The 21,003-nt window shown below is 43.4% G+C and overlaps 1 protein-coding gene across 3 annotated transcripts in view; it reads left to right on the top strand.

The window, feature by feature from the left end:
- The window catches only part of tgfbr3 (transforming growth factor, beta receptor III), a 235,941-nt gene that overhangs the window by 190,429 nt on the left and 24,509 nt on the right, over window positions 1-21,003 (top strand). For 2 of the 3 annotated variants that reach the window (XM_072510477.1, XM_072510476.1), the window contains exons 9-14: window positions 1,474-1,784; window positions 4,415-4,567; window positions 9,663-9,788; window positions 10,836-11,015; window positions 15,143-15,451; window positions 20,368-20,491. In XM_072510477.1, coding sequence (XP_072366578.1) covers window positions 1,474-1,784; window positions 4,415-4,567; window positions 9,663-9,788; window positions 10,836-11,015; window positions 15,143-15,451; window positions 20,368-20,491 — 1,203 coding nt within the window. The remainder of the gene's footprint in view (window positions 1-1,473; window positions 1,785-4,414; window positions 4,568-9,662; window positions 9,789-10,835; window positions 11,016-15,142; window positions 15,452-20,367; window positions 20,492-21,003) is intronic. The other variant, XM_072510478.1, reaches the window with a different exon arrangement.

Raw genomic sequence — 21,003 nt, 5'->3', positions numbered from 1 at the left:
CTGAAACAAAGCGTTAAGATAACTCCCCCTTCCTGATGTGTCGCAGTGTCCGAAGCTCGGACTCCAGCTCATCAACTCTGAGCCGTAATCCCTCGAGCTGCAAACACGGTGCAAATGTGGTCACTGCAGCTCGCAATGGAATCTACCAGCTCCCACATCATGCAGCTATAGCATGTTGTCTGCGCAGCAATCTCTTCTTAGTTAATTCGTTTTTCAAACTTTTTCCAATTTAGTGCAGATTCCCTAGCAACCAATTAGGTCACAGTTTTCCTGTGATGTAGGTTTTTCAGATTTTTTTTTTAGCTTCAGCGGAATCCCCGAGGTAAGTTATTTATACTCTCAGCTCTGATGCTCCTCCTCTGTGTCTGCTCCCCGATGACTAGGCCGCGAATCTCCGAGGTAAGTTATTTATACTCTCAGCTCTGATGCTCTGCCTCCCTGGGTCCTCTCCAGCTCCGCTCCCCAGTGACTAGGCCACGAATCCCCAAGGTAAGTTATTTATACTCCCAGCTCCAATGCGCCGCCTCTCTGCGTCTGCTTCAGCTCGGCTCCCCGGTGGCTACGATTACAAATCCCCGAGGAAAGTTTTTTTTTATACTTACAACTCCGATTCTCTGCCCCTCTGAGTCCACTCCAGCTCTGCTCCCTGGTGACTAGGCCGCGAACCCCATGATAAGTTATTTATTCTCACAGCTCCAATATTCTGCCCCTCTGGGTCCACTCCAGCTCCACTCCCAGTGATATTTTGCTGGAAGACCTATTTGGATCTTGTGTGATTGACTCACAGACATTGGCATTTTCCTGGCGATGAGTCTGTCAACTTGGTCAAGCCATCTGGGGAAGAAAGCTGGCAATTCTTTGTCACATTTAATTTATATGTTGCTCCAGGCATCATTGATGCCATTCATTGAAGAATTCTCAAGCTGGACCATCTCATGCTCTTATCTTAGGCAGGTACTGTAAAAGGTTTGAAAGATGAATGGGTTAATGTAGACTGAATTATGATTTAAAATGTCGTATTTTCAATCTACATATATGATGTACACCCACATAAGTTCATTCCAGTCGACAAGAAATATTGGATAATGCCTGTATTGTTCAGATTACATTTTTGCATTATAAAATGCATTGTAATAGCACAGTAATACTACTGTTACTGTTTCATACTATGATATTAAATAGTACAATAGTGCTATGTTCCAATTGTTCAGAGTCTTTATTTATTATGTAGCAGTACTAATCGGCACACAGTCCTTTAAAAACAATCAAATGAGTTAAATCTTATTTCACTCAGATCATTCTTTAGAATACCAAATGTTTCAATAGAGTGCTCTGAGTGAAATAAGAAGATGCAGGTTTATTATAGTTATAATTTTGCAGTAAATTAGATCTTGAAAATGAAAATCAGTTTTAAAACTTTGAATTTAGAAGAAGTCCAGATTATTTATTGACTCGTTTTTCTTTCCACTATAGCTGAAGAAGAGGAGGTTGAATCATTTCTTACAACAGGATTTTCAATTCTGAGAGAGCCGCAGTCACTTGATCAGACATTTCCTGGATTCCCAGATGTCTTTCGTTTTCCGTTTCCCTTGAACCCGGAAGATTATGACAGGGTGGACACAGCTCACAAGCTGCCTCAGAGATCCCAGGATAGTACATTTGAAAGACTGATAAGGAATGGATTATCCGAACCAGAAGAGATTCAGACCATTGACAATGTGGCCCTGTCTGTTCAATGTGAGAGCGAAAGAATGATAGCTTCAATTGAAAAGAGCAGTTTGCAGGTTTGTTTAAATCCATTGCATGCTTTTCCTGCCATGATAATTTGTGAAGTGTTTGTCGTTTCACATTTACAGTGTCATACAAGATTTCAAAACCCAGTGGGCATGCTCTTTGGCTGTCCTATACAGTTAGGAATCAAACTTTATTCCTTGCTGGCTAAAAACCAAGGTTGAGCCTGAGTTATGTGTTGGCACAAAAGAGTTCCTTTAATCCAAAGTTAAGACAACCAAAAATAACATTAGCACTCTTCAACAAAACGCTATGGTTGAGTATGCACCTTGAAAGAATTAATGCTCCTTCCCGTGACATTTTAAAAATAGATACATCCGAATTAGCAGCAGGAAGGAGTAGGTCAGTCAGTCGCTCGTGCTTGATGCACAATTCAATAAGGTCATGGCTGATCTGATTGTAATCTCAACTCCACATTCCCGCCCACACCCGATAACCTTTCATCCCCTTGTTTATCAAAAATCTATCTAGTTCTGCCTTAAAAATATTTAAAGACTCTGCTTCCGTTGTCTTTTGAGGAAGAGCGTTCCAAATACTCATGACCCGCTGAGAAAAAAACTTCTCCCAATCTCTGATGGGAAACTCTATTTATTTTGAAACAATGACCCCCTAATCCATCCACCCTGTCAAGATCCCACCAGATCTTATTCTTCTAAACTCCAGCAGATACAAGCCCAGCCTGCCCAACCTCTTTTCATAAGACAACCTGCCCATTTAAGGTACTAGCCTTGTAAACCTTCTCTGAACTGCTTCCCAACACCTTTACACCCTTCCTTAAATAAGGAGACAAATATTGTACCCATTATTCCTTATGTGGCCTCCCTAAGCACAATCTCTCTACTTTTGTATTCAGTTCCCCTCACTCTAAACAATAACATTGTTAGCTTTGCTAATTACTTGCTGCACATGCATGCTAACCTTTTGTGATTCAAGCACTATGATGGCCAGATCCCTCTGCACCTCAAGAGCTCTGAAATCTCCTGCCATTTAGATAATATGCTTTTTTATTCTTATTGCCAAAATGGGCATTTTCTCATATTCCCACATTATATGCCATTTCCCAGATCTTTGCCCACTCACGTGACTTATCTATATTTTTTGTAGCTTCCTTATGTCCTCTTCACAACTTACTTTCCTGCATAAGTGCCCTGGTATAATATTTTTAATAAAAGCTTCTAACATTTTCCCTTTGATTGATGTTAAGCGAACTGGCCTGTGGTTTTCTGCTTCCTGTCTTCTTCAATAAAGGAGTTGCATTTACAATTTTCCGGTCTTAGGGAACTTTGTAAAATTAAAACCAACGTTATCAACTATCTCTGTGTCTATACCTGTTCAGTTCATTTGCCATCTCCTTATTTTCCATTTTGATTCCCCAGACTCACTGGGTGCGATCCAATGGCCACGTCGTGCACAACTTGGGACATGACATGGCTGGTAAATCTCGCTACAGGCCCCCCCGCCCGAGATTTACCCGGTTCCCCACGCCTCGCGAGATCTAATAGGATCTTGCAAGGCGTCGCGATCTGGATCCCACCCACAATGTGTGGGACCTAAATTTGCACATGTAAGTATATGTGTCTCTGCCAGAGCTAACCAGCCTCCAGGATCTAACGGCCTCGCTGAGGTGACCCCAGCCGGGCGCCATTTAGCACTGGTCTCCACAAACGGGGACCAGGCAAAACGGCACTTGGGAGAGTCTCCCAGTTGATCGAAGGCTCCCGTGTAGTCGGCCAAGGGCAGGGTGGCACCCTGGCAGTGCCACCTGGGTGCCAGCCTGGCACTGCCAGGGTGTCCAGATGACACTGCCAAGCTGGCACTCTTACAGTGCCAAGGTGCCATATTGCCTGCATCAGGGATCGGGCCTAGCGGTGCCCTGCCTTATGAGGTAGGTTGGGGAGTCCAGGGTTGCAGGAAATGAAGGATCCCGCCGAGGCCCGTGAGAATAACAGAGTCTCGTTTGATAGCGGGGTGATTCCCAGCGCTTCCCCGCTAAACCCACCCACGACAGGACTTTTTTCCGTTAAACCGCGCCCACTTTCTATACGACCAGCATTCACTTTTTTGACTTTTTAAAATATCTAGCAAATCTTACTATCTGTTTTTATATTTCTAGCTAGCTTTCTTTTGTACTCTAATTTTCACCCCTTTTAGTCATTCTTTGTTGTTTTTCATATCTACTCTATCTTTATTTAAAAGGGAAATGTGATTTTGATTTTCAGCTTCTGTCTCAAAGGAATACGTTAGTTTGGGGAAGAATCATTCAATATTTTTATGATAAAAATGTGAAAGAACACATTTGCTGTGCCATTTGCCATTCAGTCTTATCTGTGGCTAGAAGAATTTAATGCCTGGGGGAGGGGGTCCAGAATTTGCTGCCTGCAATTCCAGTAATATCAGTTTTTTTCCTGCAATCCCATCAAACCACAACACTCGACTCGCACTGCCAATATTATAAAAATCAAAAATGTGTTAATTGACAGGTGCAATGCACCAATGCAAAGGCATTGGACTATAGTCACAACAAGGACATGTTTACTCAGAGAGGGGGGAAGGTGTTATCACATCCTAGGTACACCGCAAGAATATTGTGTATTTTTAATATGGTTTGTGACCTTTTCTTTAGACTGATGCGACTGCAGTAGCACAAGTTTCTCTACTGGATCCAAAATGCAAAGCAGAGGAAAACGCCACACATTACATTTTGGAGTCTTCACTCACAAGCTGTGAGACAACTAAATACTCTGCTGCAGATGGTTCCACCATTTATTTGAACTCAGTAAGCAAAACAATGGATGCTGCTCCTTTTAAAATTTGTTCCAGATGACTGAAGCTTAATTCATTTCTCATCTTGTCCTTCCGATTGTCTACCAATGGGTATTAGCTTCCACGAAAGATTTTTTAAAAATGTCCAATATCTGGGAAAAGATCATTCCTCCTTTTTTTTTTTTAAAAACTGACTTTACTTTTGCATTTCCCCAATATATATTTGATGTTTTTCAAATGATTAGCTACATAGAAGTTATTAGAAGAATCGTAATCAATATTTAAAATACAATAATGCAACCTAAGAAAAATTGAAATGTTGGATTTTATCTCCCAAAATGTAGTTTCAGAATTATTATCTCCCCTCTCCACTGGCTAATTTTCTCTCTACCTATTATTTTTATGAAAAGAAATGATCAATTTTTGTTAGGATCAGGATCCAGGGCTGTTAATTCTGTAATCATAGCAGGAACCTGATGAGAAATTTGAATGGTCGCCTACATGAACTAATGTTTTTCTCGTGACAAAAGCCTACTATGTTACATGGTAAAGATATTTTATTTCTTTCCAGCTCCTGCTCAGCTTAGAAAGAGAATGACAGGCATATTGTAAAAGAATCGGAGACAAATGGTTGCAGAGAAGATGAAAGAAAGAATTAGAGGTCTATAGGGAGAGAAGTAAAATCCAAACAGAAAAGAGAGTGAAAAGCAATCATTTTTACAGCATTCTGCACATAAAGTTGCATCTCAATACTTTTCATAAATCAATGGGCACAGAATGGGGGCAAAAAAAGGATAGAAAGAAAAACCAGGAGAGAAACAAAAGATGCTGTCATAAAGTAAGAATTTAAGGAGTTGACCAGGCAAAAAGACTGATGGCACAGATGGCAGGGGCATAATGACAGAGTGACCCCTAATGGACAGTTGAGTAGATTGTGAAATAAGTAGTAGCAATGTATTGGAAGAACAGAATCACAGTGCAGAAGAGGCACTTCGGCCCATCAAGTCTGTACTGATGCATGAAAAACATCTGACCTACCCACCTAATCCCATTTGCTAGCACTTGGCCCATAGCCTTGAATGTTATAGCGTGCCAAGTGCTCATCCAGGTACTTTGTAAAGGATGTGAGGCAATTCATCTCTACCACCCTCAGGGGCATTGCATTCCAGACCCTCACCACCTCTGGGTAGAAATGGGTTTCCTCAAATCTCCCCAAATCCCCCTGACCTTGAACTTGTGTCCCCTCATAACTGAACCTTCAAATAAGGGAAACAGCAGCTCTCTATACAGCCAGTCCATGCCCCTCAACCTTGAGGTCCATACACCTCAATCAGGTAGCCCCTGAACCTTCTCTGCTCCAGCGAAAATAACCCAAGCTATTTCTTAACTTCTTCTTAACTTAAAGGCTCCATCCCAGGCAACATCCTGGTATATCGCCTCTGCAGCCCCCAGTGCAATCACATCCTTCCTATAATGTGGCGACTAGAATTGCACACAGTACTCCAGCTGTAGCCTCACCAAAGTTCTATACAGCTCCAACATGACCTCCCTACTTTTGTAATCTATGCCTCGATTGAGAAAGGCAAGTGTCCCATATGTCTTTCACCACCCTATTAATCTGCCCTTCTGACTTCAGAGATCTATTTACAAACACTCCCAAGGTCCTTTTATTCCTCAGAACTTCCAATTGTCAGGCCATTCATTAAATACTTCCTTGTCACATTACTCCTTCCAAAGTGTATCACCTCACATTTTTCAGAGTTAAATTCCATCAGCCACTTTTCTGCCCATTTGACCATCCCATCTATATCTTCCTGTAACCCAAGACACTCAACCTCACTGTTAACCACAGGGCCAATCTTTCTGACATCCGCAAACTTACTGATCATACCCCCGATATAGTCATCTATGTTGCTTATATAAACGACAAGCAATAGGGGACCCAGCACAGGTCCCTGTGGTACCCCACTGGACTGGCTTCCAGTCACTAAAGCAGCCATCTGTCATCACCCTCTGTCTGCTACAGCTAAGCCAATTTGAAATCACCTTATCAAGTTACCCTGTATCCGATGTTCATTTGCCTTCCTTATAAGTTTCCCATGTGGGACCATGTCAAAGGCTTTGCTGAAATCCATGTAAACTACATCAAATGAACTACCTTTATCAGCACACCTGGTTACACGCTCAAAAAATTCAATCTAATTTGTTCGTCATGACCTCCCTCTGACAAAGCCTTGCTAACTATTCCTGATCAAACCTTGCCTCTCCAAGTGGAGATAGATTCTCTCCTTCAGAATTTTCTACAATAGTTTCCCTACCACTGACGTGAGACGCACTGGTCTTTAGTTCCCTGGCTTATCTCTACAACCCTTCTTAAATAATAGGACCATATTAGCTATTCTCCAGTCCTCTGGCACCTCCCCGGAGGCCAGAGAGGAATTAAAACTTTGGGTCAGAGCCCCTGCAACCTCCTCCCTCGCTTCCCACAGCATCCTGGGACACAATGCATCTGGACCTGGAGGTTTGTTCACTTTTAAGCCTGCCAACACCTCCAATACCGTGTCACCTAACATGACAATTTGCTCAAGAACCTCATAGTCTCTCTCCCCGAGTTGTGTTTCTACCTCCTTGTTTTCTTGGGTGAAGTATTTGTTCAACATCCTACCAATGTCCTTTGGCTCCACCCACAGATTTCCCTGTTGGTCCCTAATGGGCCCTACTCTTTCCCTGGTCATCCTCTTCCCATTGATGCACTTATAGAATATCTTGGGATTTTCCCTACTTTCACCAACCAGAGATTTCTCATACCCCCTCTTTGCTCTCCTAATTCCTTTCTTAAACTCTATCCTGCACTTTCTGTACTCCACTAATGCCTCTGTTGATTTGCTCCCCTTGTATTTGCTAAAAGCCTCTCTTTTCCTTCTCATTGTATCCTGAATGTACTGGTCATCCATGGTTTTCTGGGCTTGTTACTCCTTCCAATTACCCTAGAGGGAACATGTTAGGCCTACACACTCCCCATTTCCTTTTTGAATGCCCCCCACTGCTCTTCTGTAGATTTCCCCACAAATTACTCTTTCCAGTCTACCTTAGCCAGATCCTGCCTTATTTCACTAAATTCCGCTCTCCCCCAATCCACCACCTTTTTTGCAACTTATCCATTTCTTTGTCCATAACAAACTTAAATTGTACCATGTTGTGGTCACTATCACCAAAATGCTCCCCACCATCACATCAACCACCTGTCCGACTTAATTCCCCAGAATTAGATACAGCACTGCACCATCCCTTGTTGGACCCTCTACATATTGAGCTAAGAAGTTCTCCTGTATACGTTTTAAGAACTCCACTCCATCTGAACCCTTAACACAGTGACCATCCCAATTAATGTTGGGAAAGTTGAAATCACCTAATATAATTACTCTATTATTATTTTTACACACCTCTGCGAATTGTGCACATATTTGCTCCTCAATTTACCGCTGACTATCTTGGGATGTATAATAAACACCTAGCAACGTGGATGTCCCTTTTTTGTTCCTAAGCTCTACCTACAAAGTTTAATTTGATGTCTCCTTATCCCAATGACTGACTCCTTAAATAATAATGCAATGCCTCTTCCTCTTTCACCTCTTCCTCTGTCTCACCTGAAATTCTATATCCCGGGATGTTGAGCTGCCCATCCTGCCCCTCCCTCAACCACGTCTGGGGGTGGTTTAGCACAGGGCTAAAGAGCTGGCTTTTAAATCAGACCAAGACAGGCCAGCAGCACGGTTCAATTCCCGTACCAGCCTCCCCGAACAGGCGCCGGAATATGGCGACTAGGGCTTTTCACAGTAACTTCATTTGAAGCCTACTTGTGACAATAAGCAATTTTCATTTCATTTCATTTCCATCATGTCTACTATATCACGTGCCAATCCTCGCCCTTAACTCATCCGTTTTACTTGTATACTCCTGGCATTAAAGTGGAGGCCATCCAGCCTTGTCTTACTCCATTGAAACTTACTACCGCTGTATTCCCTCTGACTTGATTGCTCTTCTGTGTCATGCTGTGTCCTTAATCTGCTAAGAGTCTGCTTCCATTCCCCCTCCCTGCGGAATTAGTTTAGAAACCTCCCAACAGCAGTAGAAAACCCGCCAGCAAGGATGTTAGTCCCGCTCTGGTTCAGATGTAGACCGTCCCACATGTACAGGTCCCATCTTCCCCAGAAATGGTCCCAGTGATCCAGGAATCTAAAACCCTCCCTCCTGCAGTACGTCTTGAGCCACGTATTCATCTGCACTATTCTCCTATTTCTGTTCTTGTTAGCACGTGGCACTGGGAGAAATCCAGAGATTACAACCCGAGAGGTCCTGTTTTTTAGCCCACTACCTAACTCTCTGAATTCTTGATGCAAGATCTCATCCCTCTTTCTACCTATTTCATTGGTACCAAGGTGTACCATAACTTCTGCCTTATCCCCCTCTCCCTTCAGAATGCCCTGTGCCAATTCAGAGACATCCTTGACCCTGGCACCAGGGAGGCAACATACCATCTGGAGTCTCTTTCATGTCCGCAGAAGTGCCTATCTGTGCTCCTGACTATAGAGTCCCCTATAACCTATTGTTGTACTGCGCTTTGATCCTCTCTGCTGAATAACAGAGCCAGCCAGGATGCCACTGCTCTGGCTGCTGTTATTGTTTTCCCCTGGTAGGCCATTCCCTCCCAACCGTATCCAAAACGGTATACCTATTAGAAAGGGGAACAGCCACAGGGGATTCCTGCACTGACTGCCTGCTCCTTCTAGCGGTCACCCATCTATCTGCCTGCACTATGGGTGTGATCACATCTCTAAACCTAGTCTATGGTGCTTTCCGCCACCTACATGCTCCTAAGTGCATCCAACTGCTGCTCCAACCGATCCATGTGGTCTGTGAGGAGCTGCAATTGGCTACACATCCTGCAGATGTAGTCGCCTGAGACGCGAGAACAGAGTGTGTACAAATTAAATTGTAACAGATTATAGGGGAAAAAAATATTTTCTTTACTTGTTGATTATGAACAATGCTTTGGGAGATCAACAATGCAAAACAATTTCTCTAAACCATTGAATATTCTCTGACAGATTGTGATTGAGCTAGAGTACCCTGTTGAAGGAAGTGGATGGTATGGTGATAATGAAGAGTCTGGAGACAATGGTTTCCCTGGAGATGGTGATGACCCAATTGGAAACAGACCGAAAACTGTACTGGTACACTGTTTAATGTCTAACGTATTTTTTATTTACATTCTGAAGTATTTTGTGCAAGCAGTACAGGTTAGAGGTCATAGAAATGTGCATATTTGCAAGGACAACAGCCTTCTCAAATTCACATTCCTCCTAATAAGAATTGATAATACCATTAACCCTACACCTGCTGGCCATAAACTGTTTTCTAACTTCAGGCAGCCCCTGTTTATAAGCAGAGTGAGTGTTACGTTTTTAGTTTTAAGCTGACATTACCAGCATAAATAATATTGATGAAGAATCAAAATAATAAAATCTAATAGGTTAATTATTTCCCCTTTCCCATTGACTGCATGTTAATGTTAAAAAGGCCATTTCCATACTTTAAAACTGCAGCATGAAGTTGTATAATTATTTGCAAACTGTCGCTTGTGACTAATTTATTACAAACGTAACTATATCATGGTTATTATTTAGCTTTTTTGAAATTAACTCCTCATTAAATTTTCCATCCACTTATTTTTCATCCTGGGGTGCAGTCCCGTAGGTAGATGCCCAAGTGGATTTTCTTAATTTGTGCAGTTATAGGTTGTAGGAGAAATTGAGCAGGATCATCGCCCCAATATGTAGTGGATAATTACTTAAGGTAATTTAAAGGCCAATTAAGGTCAATTATCAGATGCTGATTGCAAGGAGTCAGGATCCCCACAGGAGGCAAAGAGGTGAGTGGAGTTGGTGCGTGTGCGTGTATGTGTGTGTAAACAATCCAGTTCGCCTTTGATGTCGGGATCCTGACCTAAAATGCTGCCCATTATGATCCCACCTTTGCAATGACATGCACAGGGTTTCCTGAATAGTGAAGAGACGTGTTTAATTTTCTCAGACTAGGGGTATTAAAGAAGTTGCAGCAGTCATAATTTTGTGGGATTTTCAAAGTTGATTATTTGAATCGCATTTCATTTGTTGCCAAATTACCTCAGAGTTTGTGGTATACTAGAATTTGTAGAAATGGTTAAATTGTTGATGCCAGCTTGTATGGATATTTCAGGAATAATTTCCTTTTTGTTTCAGTTTAACTGTACATACTTCACACCTAGCAAGAAATCTGAAATGCCTTCCCGTTCTGGTGTCCCTTCTCTGACACAAATCAAGAATGCAACTTTGAACATGGAGCTGTACAACACAGATCTGTTCCGTACTCCTTCACAAGGAGTGCACACTGTTTCAGAGAATCACCCGTTATTTGTTGAGGTAATCATTCTGGCACGCTTGGAAATGAGCTAAAGAATTGTGTAGGCTGTGGTTTTAGCTGAACTGTTCAGTTCTTCTTTTGGATCTGATGTGTGGATTTGAGTGAACAGAGGGGTTAATTTGTGGTTTGAATTTCTTTGGTTTGCCAGGGAAAAATGTAGGAATAGCAAGTCCAAAATGATATTGGGCGTTTGACCAAAGGAATTCTTCGAAGTATAATGTTGACCATAATTTCATTTCAATGTGTAATTGTAGTTGTAAAATTAGCAACTTTTCATGTTGCACTATCCTGTTAATACCATACCCAATTTAAAGATTATTTGCATTCTGTTCATTGCAGCATTGCTGATTGCTGTGAAACAGTGAGTGGAATTCTTCTAAAAAATTACTACTTGCCATTTAGGGCAAGAAAATCGGTGCAAATCACGCCAACTGTTCCACCACAGTTCCCATCATGATCTTCCCTCACTTAGTCCATTTGCTTTGGAGGGTAGCGTGATTTGCATCAGCACTGAGGGGGGCGGGACCTAAACATGCCAGCAAGCCCGGCTTCACAGAGATCAGGGTGCTGTTTTCAATGGCCGACCCAATCTCAAAGTGATAGTAAAGACACCCCCGTCCCCCCTAATAACTCCGACATAGGGGCTTCAGTGCATCCCCCCACCACCACCATCCTCGTCGGCTTTAACACCCTCTTCCCCCTCCCTCCAAGGATCACTTGCATCAGACCCTGCAGTGTTACTAATAACACCCAAATCCACCAAGTTTATGTTCATGAGATTAATGCAATGGCTGAGCATTCAGTTGTTTAATGATGTGTTGACCATGTTGTATTTAAGATGATACATTTAACCCACAAACTCTGAAGGGTTAATTTAAATATTGCTTGTGTAATATTTCTATTGCTCCAATGATTATACACTATTTCTTGGAGTTTAGAACGAGGGCCAAGAGAAGAAATAACCTGTATTGCCAGTGAACTGAAACCTGCAGCTTACTTAATACATGGCATATTATGGCACAATAATACAGTTGCCAACTTACCATAACATTTTACACACAAGACCATGTGCATTGCTCACCACATTGCCTCGTCTATTTTGGAGAACTGCAAATATAATCATCTTGTACTGTTGAATTGAGATGATAAATATAACAAAATTATCTACAATTTAATGATGGTGAATACAACATTTTGTTTATACTTAAACAGTTAAAAAAAGCTTTAGGATCATAAATGAAAACAAAAAATGCCAGAAATACTCAGCTGATTTGACAACAATTGTTTTTATTCTTACACGGGTGTGGGTGTTGCTTGTAGGCCAGAATTTATTGCCAATCTCTAACTGCCCTGGTGGTGGTGAGCTGCCTTCTTGAACCGATGCAGTCCAAGAGGTGTCAGTTCACCTAAGGTGCAGCTTGGAAGGGAGTCACAGGACTTAGACCCAGCCACAGTGAAGGACCGGTGTTAGCGTTCTAAATCAGAATGATATGTGGCATGGTGGTAACTTGGTGGCGGTGGTGTCCCCATGCATCTGCTGCTTTTGTCCATCTAGGTGGTAGAGGTCACAGGTTTGGAAGGTGCTGTCGAAGGAGCCTTGGGTTGCTGCAGTTCACCTTGTAGATGACACACAAGGCTGCCACTGTGCGGTAGTGGGAGTGAATGTTGAAGGTGGTGGGTGGAGAGCCAGTCAAGCGGGCAGTTTTGTCCTGGATAGGGTCAAACTTCTTGAGTGTTGTTGGAGCTGCACTCATCCAGGCAAGTGGAGAATATTCCATCGCACTCCTGACATGTGCCTTGTAAATGGTGGTGAGGCTTTGGGGAGTCAGAAGGTGAGTTACTCGCCACAGAATTCCCAACCCCTGACCTGCCCTTGCAGCCACAGTATTTATATGACTGGTCCAGTTTAGTTTCTGCTCCGTGATGACCCCCTGGATGTTGATAATGGGAGATGGTAATGTCATTGAATGTCAAGGGTAGATTATTAGATTCTATCTTGTAGGATATTCATTGTCTGGCACTTGTGTGGCACAAATGTTACTTGCCACTTTTCAACCCAAGCCTACATGTTGTCCAAGACTTGCTGCATATGGACACAGAATGCTTCAGTTTCTGAGGAATCGCGAATAGAATGGAACATAGTGCAATCATCAGAGAACATTCCCAGTTATGATCTTCTGATGGAGGGAAGGTTGTTAGCAAAGCAGCGAATTACGGTTGTGCCTTGGACACTACCCGTAGGAACTCCTGCATTGATGTCCTGGAGCTGAGATGATTGACCTCCAACAAATACAACCATCTTCCTTTCTGCTAGATATGACTCCAAACAGTGAAGGGTTTTCCCCTGATTCCCATTAACTTCAGTTTTGCTGAGGCTCCTTGATGCCATACTCGGTTGAATGCTGCCTTGATGTCAAGGGCAGTTACTCTCATCTCACCTCTTGAGTTCAGTTCTTTTGTCCATGTTTGGACCGAGGCAATAATGACGTCAGGAGCTGAGTGACCCTGGCAGAACCCAAACTGAGCATTAATGAGCAGATTATTCCTGATCGCACAATTAGGGACTTCTTCCCATCGCTTTACTGATGATGGAAAATAGACTGATGAGGCGGTAATTGGCCAGGTTGATTTGTCCTGCTTTTTGTGTGCAGGACATACCTAGGCTACATTTCATCTTGTTGGATAGATGCCAGTGTTGTAGCTATACTGGAACAGTTTGACTGAGGCTGTGGCTAGTTTGGAGCACAGGTGCTATTGCTGGAATGTTATCAGGGTCCATTAGTTTTACCATATCCAGTACCTTCAGCCAATTCTTGACATCACTTGAAGTGAATCGAATTGTTTGAAGTCTGACATCTGTGATGTTGGGACCTCAGGAGGAGGTTGAATTGGAACATCCGCTCAGCATTTCTGGCTGAATATGGATGCAAATGCTTCAGCCTTAGATTTTGCAGTAATGTGCTGAGCTCCACCATTCATTGAGGATATTTGTGGAGCATCCTCCTCCAGTTAGATGTAATTATCCACCACCATTCACAACTGAATATGATGCATTGTGGAGTTGTTTAGCTCAACTGTTTGGCATGCAAATAGTCCTGTGTTGTAGCTTCACCAGATTGACACTTCTGGTGTTGCTCCTGCGTTCTCTGTTGTAGCAAGGTTAAGAGCTGGATATTCCTTTGTTGTTTCTGGTGCCTTGGTCGATGCCAGGTGTTCCATCTGTACCATTCCCTTTTTCATAACTAAGTTGCTTGCGAGGCCATTTCAGAGGGCACTTAAGAGACGACCATTAATAAGCTGTGGGTCTAGAGTCACATGTAGGCCAGACCAGGCAAGAATGGCAGATTTCTTTCCCCAAGGGGCATTAGTGAACCAGATGGGTTTTTGTGACAATCATTTATTGGTTCCCATTGCTGAGTCTAGGTTTTAATTGCAGATTTGATCATTGAATTTAAATTCCACTGACTGCCTTGGTGGGATTTGAACTCCTGTCCCTAAAGCTGTCCCTTGGGCCTCTGGATTACTAGTTCAGTGACATTACCACACCGCCGGGACACCCAATGGCTGGCCGGGTCACCCACTGGCCGGGGTAACCTGCTAGCCGGAAAATTGAATCCCAACGACCGGAGAATTCTGGTCAGAATTGTGACAACCAAATTATTCCATCAATTTTAAAGTAGTATTAAGAAAGTATAACATGGTCATTTTCTGAGTTAGACATGATTGAGATCTGCTACCATTCTACACATTCTCCCTTTGCACAAAGCATTATATTTTTGATCTGCATCTCCAGCTGATGATGTGAAAATGACCCCAAGGCCAACCTGAAATTGTGGCTTGTTATTCACTACTACAGAGGTGCTTCATGAACTCTCCCCAGTAGTAACATTATGGGAGCAGACAAGCAGTGTGGAATATTCACCCGAAGGCGCTCTTTGGTAAAATAAAATTAATGTTTCAGCAAGAGAGCGAATTAGGATAAGGGTGAGTCTTTTCTTGGGAAAAGACTTTACCTCTGAATTTGATTCCTCTTTGAAGCTGACTTGTTCATTTGAAGAGTTTGTAGTGTGACTTAAAAGTATTCTCATAAGAAATTATTATTCTTTCTTCCATCACGTGGATTTAGGTGTCTGTTACCAAATCTGACCCGGAACTTAGTTTTGTTATCCAGACCTGCTACATTTCTGCATCGTCGGACCCTGTTGCCTATTCAGAGTACAGCATTATTGAAAACATTTGTCCGAAGGAGGAATCTGTGAAATTCTACAGTTCTCAAAAGCTCGATTTCCTTGTACCTCATGCAGAAATGGAAAAAAAGAGGTTCAGTTTTGTGTTTAAGCCCGTCTACAACATGTCCTTAGTCTTTCTTCATTGTGAAATTACATTATGCAGCAAAAAGGATGCTGAACGCCAAGGATTTCCTAATCTCCCCAAGGTTTGTGCTGTTTCTAAATGTAACATTATTTCAACCGTTGAAATTGAAATATAATACATTCAAGCAAGGTGCAAAATGAAAACTATTTACATAAGTTAGATGTTTCTTTAGTGTTAGAATAATCAAATTTACTTATCTGTGTTCAGATAACACCCAAGTTAGAAGGTTTTCGACACTTGCCCCGTTGAAGATAACACACCCTTCGGGCGAGATTTTTCTGGAAATCAGCAGGAAAAACGGCGATGAAGCCTCTGACAACAATGGCGGTTTTCTCCGCCATATAGCTCGGGACTTTTTTTTAAAATCAAGGAATGTGTCGCTTGACATATCGCGGCAGGATGGCCTCTGATTCACCCGCCCTGCCAGCAACTTAGAAACACAAGGTTAGGGGCGCCATTTTTAAAGGCTGCACCAGTGCACAGTGAGCAAGGCAGTTTACCCTGGAACCTCTCCCTTTCGCTCCAACACTGAACAACAAAGAACAAAGAAATGTACAGCACAGGAACAGGCCCTTCGGCCCTCCAAGCCTGTGCCGACCATGCTGCCCGACTAAACTACAATCTTCTACACTTCCTGGGTCCGTATTCCTCTATTCCCATCCTATTCATGTATTTGTCAAGATGCCCCCTAAATGTCACTATCGTCCCTGCTTCCACCACCTCCTCCGGCAGCGAGTTCCAGGCACCCACTACCCTCTGCGTAAAAAACTTGCCTCGTACATCTACTCTAAACCTTGCCCCTCTCACCTTAAACCTATGCCCCCTAGTAATTGACCCCTCTACCCCGGGGAAAAGCCTCTGACTATCCACTCTGTCTATGCCCCTCATAATTTTGTAGACCTCTATCAGGTCGCCCCTCAACCTCCTTCGTTCCAGTGAGAACAAACCGAGTTTATTCAACCGCTCCTCATAGCTAATGCCCTCCATACCAGGCAACATTCTGGTAAATCTCTTCTGCACCCTCTCTAAAGCCTCCACATCCTTCTGGTAGTGTGGCGACCAGAATTGAACACTATACTCCAAGTGTGGCCTAACTAAGGTTCTATACAGCTGCAACATGACTTGCCAATTCTTATACTCAATGCCCCGGCCAATGAAGGCAAGCATGCTGTATGCCTTCTTGACTACCTTCTCCACCTGTGTTGCCCCTTTCAGTGACCTGTGGACCTGCACTCCTAGATCTCTTTGACTTTCAATACTCTTGAGGGTTCTACCATTCACTGTATATTCCCTACCTGCATTAGACCTTCCAAAATGCATTACCTCACATTTGTCCGGATTAAACTCCATCTGCCATCTCTCCGCCCAAGTCTCCAAACAATCTAAATCCTGCTGTATCCTCTGACAGTCCTCATCGCTATTCGCAATTCCACCAACCTTTGTGTCGTCTGCAAACTTACTAATCAGACCAGTTACATTTTCCTCCAAATCATTTATATATACTACAAACAGCAAAGGTCCCGGCACTGATCCCTGTGAAACACCACTGGTCACAGCCCTCCAATTAGAAAAGCATCCTTCCATTGCTACTCTCTGCCTTCTATGACCTAGCCAGTTCTGTATCCACCTTGCCAGCTCACCCCTGATCCCTTGTGACTTCACCTTTTGTACTAGTCTACCATGAGGGACCTTGTCAAAGGCCTTACTGAAGTCCATATAGACAACATCCACTGCCCTACCTGCATCAATCATCTTGGTGACCTCCTCGAAAAATTCTATCAAGTTAGTGAGACACGACCTCCCCTTCACAAAACCATGCTGCCTCTCACTAATACGTCCATTTGCTTCCAAATGGGAGTAGATCCTGTCCCGAAGAATTCTCTCCAGTAATTTCCCTACCACTGAAGTAAGGCTCACCGGCCTGTAGTTCCCTGGATTATCCTTGCTACCCTTCTTAAACAGAGGAACAACATTGGCTATTCTCCAGTCCTCAGGGACATCACCTGAAGACATTGAGGATCCAAAGATTTCTGTCAAGGCCTCAGCAATTTCCTCTCCAGCCTCCTTCAGTATTCTGGGGTAGATCCCATCAGGCTCTGGGGACTTATCTACCTTAATATTTTAAGATACCCAACACCTCGTATTTTTGGATCTCAATGTGACCCAGGCTATCTACACACCCTTCTCCAGACTCATCATATACCAATTTCTTCTCTTTGGTGAATACTGTTGCAAAGTATCCATTTAGTACCTCGTCCATTTCCTCTGGCTCCACACATAGATTCCCTTGCCTATCCTTCAGTGGGCCAACCCTTTCCCTGGCTACCCTCTTGCTTTTTATGTACGTGTAAAAAGCCTTGGGATTTTCTTAACCCTATTTGCCAATGACTTTTCATGACCCCTTCTAGCCCTCCTGACTCCTTGCTTAAGTTCCTTCCTACTTTCCTTATACTCCACACAGGCTTCGTCTGTTCCCAGCCTTTTAGCCCTGACAAATGCCTCCTTTTTCTTTTTGACGAGGCCTACAATATCTCTCATTATCCAAGGTTCCCGAAAATTGCCGTATTTATCCTTCTTCCTCACAGGAACATGCCGGTCCTGAATTCCTTTCAACTGACACTTGAAAGCCTCCCACATGTCAGATGTTGATTTGCCCTCAAACATCCGCCCCCAATCTATGTTCTTCAGTTCCCGCCTAATATTGTTATAATTAGCCTTCCCCCAATTTAGCACATTCATCCTAGGACCACTCTTACCCTTGTCCACCAGCACTTTAAAACTTACTGAATTGTGGTCACTGTTCCCGAAATGCTCCCCTACTGAAACATCTACCACCTGGCCGGGCTCATTCCCCAATACCAGGTCCAGTACCGTCCCTTCCCTAGTTGGACTGTCTACATATTGTTTTAAGAAGCCCTCCTGGATGCTCCTTACAAACTCCGCCCTGTCTAAGCCCCTGGCACTAAGTGAGTCCCAGTCAATATTGGGGAAGTTGAAGTCTCCCATCACCACAACCCTGTTGTTTTTACTCTTTTCCAAAATCTGTCTACCTATCTGCTCCTCTATCTCCCGCTGGCTGTTGGGAGGCCTGTAGTAAACCCCCAACATTGTGACTGCACCCTTCTTATTCCTGATCTCTACCCATATAGCCTCACTGCCCTCTGAGGTGTCCTCCCGCAGTACAGCTGTGATATTCTCCCTAACCAGTAGCGCAATTCCGCCACCCCTTTTACATCCCCCTCTATCCCGCCTGAAACATCTAAATCCTGGAACGTTTAGCTGCCAATCCTGCCCTTCCCTCAACCAGGTCTCTGTAATGGCAACAACATCATAGTTCCAAGTACTAATCCAAGCTCTAAGTTCATCTGCCTTACCCGTAATACGTCTTGCATTAAAACATATGCATTTCAGGCCACCAGACCCGCTGTGTTCAGCAACTTCTCCCTGTCTGCTCTGCCTCAGAGCCCCACTGTCCCTATTCCCTAGTTCTCCCTCAGTGCTCTCACCTTCTGACCTATTGCTTCCATGCCCACCGCCCTGCCATACTAGTTTAAACCCTCCCGTGTGACACTAGCAAACCTGGCGGCCAGGATATTAATGCCTCTCCAGTTTAGATGCAACCCGTCCTTCTTGTATAGGTCACACCTGTCCCGGAAGAGCTCCCAGTGGTCCAGATAACGGAAACCCTCCCTCCTACACCAGCTGTTTAGCCACGTGTTTAGCTGCTCTATCTTCCTATTTCTAGCCTCACTGGCACGTGGCACAGGGAGTAATCCCGAGATTACAACCCTAGAGATCCTGTCTTTTAACTTTCTGCCTAGCTCCCTGAACTCCTGCTGCAGGACCTCAGGCCCCTTCCTGCCTATGTCGTTAGTACCAATATGTACAACAACCTCTACCTGTTTGCCCTCCCCCTTCAGGATGCCCTCTACCCGTTCGGAGACACCCTGAACCCTGGCACCAGGGAGGCAACATACCATCCTGGCGTCTCTTTCACCCTAGGCACCCCTGGGGGTACTAGGGCATTATCCTCTCTTTGCTCCCGCCCCCACCCCCATTCTGCCGTCATGGCTGGATTATTTGGCCGGTGGGGTGGTGGGGGGGATTCTAATGTACTGGCCTGATGATTACATGGTAATGTATTCAAATAAAGTTCCCAAAGTTCAACGTCGGGAAATGTACCCTGTCACTGACTGGGAGGGGGCAATCACATTTTGTGCTTATGCCAACGTAAAACATGACTTTGCACTTCTCGTGATATTTTCTGCTCCTATCAGTGAACCTGCCCGACCAGAGCGGGAGCAGAAACTCTAGCCAAATGTAAGTCAAGTTACTGTATGTTTGCTGATGGGTACCACAATTGGTTTTCTGATTGGCTTGCAAGCATGAGGGTCAATAGCTCCCTGGTGTATTTACGATGGCAACATCTCAACCAACCAGAGCCAACTTGATAGCCAATCAGCACCTCTTTTCTCATGCGGTAGAAATGATGTTCCCTTTGAAATTTGGTATTCTTGCGTCTGTCCTGAGGACTGCACGATGAAAGGTTTGACAGCAATACTCTGTACTGTACCATCAAGAAACTTTACTGGGTTTAGTTTAGATTATGTTCTGATTTATGAAATTCCTATTTTGCAATATAAATATATCCCAAAAATATGAACTAAACACATGCAAAGTATGCAATTAATCCATCTGTACAGGATTTTGCAGACAAATAGCTTATTATTTTTGTAGAAGGAAAATAAATGTAATGCCCTGAAAACATTTCAAGTAGATCGTTTGCCACAGTTGACATCAAAACATAATTGATTGGTATCAAATATATCAATTCACAAATTTCAGCAATAAAACTTTTAATTCATGTTGGTTAATAAAATGTAACCAGTCCTTCGCAATGCTGATAACACATTGGCATTTCGGATGTTGGGTTTGTATTTCCTTGACCTTACTTGGTTTGTTTATTTCATGCTGCAGTGTATTCCTCCTGATGAAGCGTGTATAAATGTGAATTTGCAAATAATAATGGCTATGATGAGAAACAGACAGTCTTTTACCAAGCCATTGGCTGTTATTCGTGGAAAAATACCCAACACACAAGGTGAGTCAACAGCAAAAAGCTGACGGTAGTGTACAGGTGCAGCATACAATTCCTGTCCGTTGATTCACATAACCAATTATGTACATTGAGTTCGCTGGCTTTGAAAGCAGACCAAGGCAGGCCAGCAGCACGGTTCAATTCCCGTACCAGCCTCCCCAAACAGGCGCCGGAATGTGGCGACTAGGGGCTTTTCACAGTAACTTCATTTGAAGCCTACTTGTGACAAGCAATTTTCATTTCATTTTCATTTTCTTTCATTTCATTTCATGTAATCAGTAATTGTACTTTTCCAATCCTGGCCCCTTGTACATCCCCCACTCCCTTTGCCCACCATTAGCAGCTGTGGCTGCAGCTGTCTCGGCCCTAAGTTTTGCAATTCCCTCCCTTAACCTTCCCACCTCTCCATGCCTCTCTCCTCCTTTAAGACACTTCAGAAAATCTTTTAGTCACCTGTCATGTTCGGTGTTCGTCAGATAACGTTCCTGTGAAGCACCTTAAGAATATTTTACAGC

This window comes from Scyliorhinus torazame, chromosome 7 (genome assembly GCF_047496885.1).
Source record: "Scyliorhinus torazame isolate Kashiwa2021f chromosome 7, sScyTor2.1, whole genome shotgun sequence".
Taxonomy (NCBI): Eukaryota; Metazoa; Chordata; class Chondrichthyes; order Carcharhiniformes; family Scyliorhinidae; genus Scyliorhinus; species Scyliorhinus torazame.
This window is presented reverse-complemented; position numbering and strand designations above follow the sequence as displayed.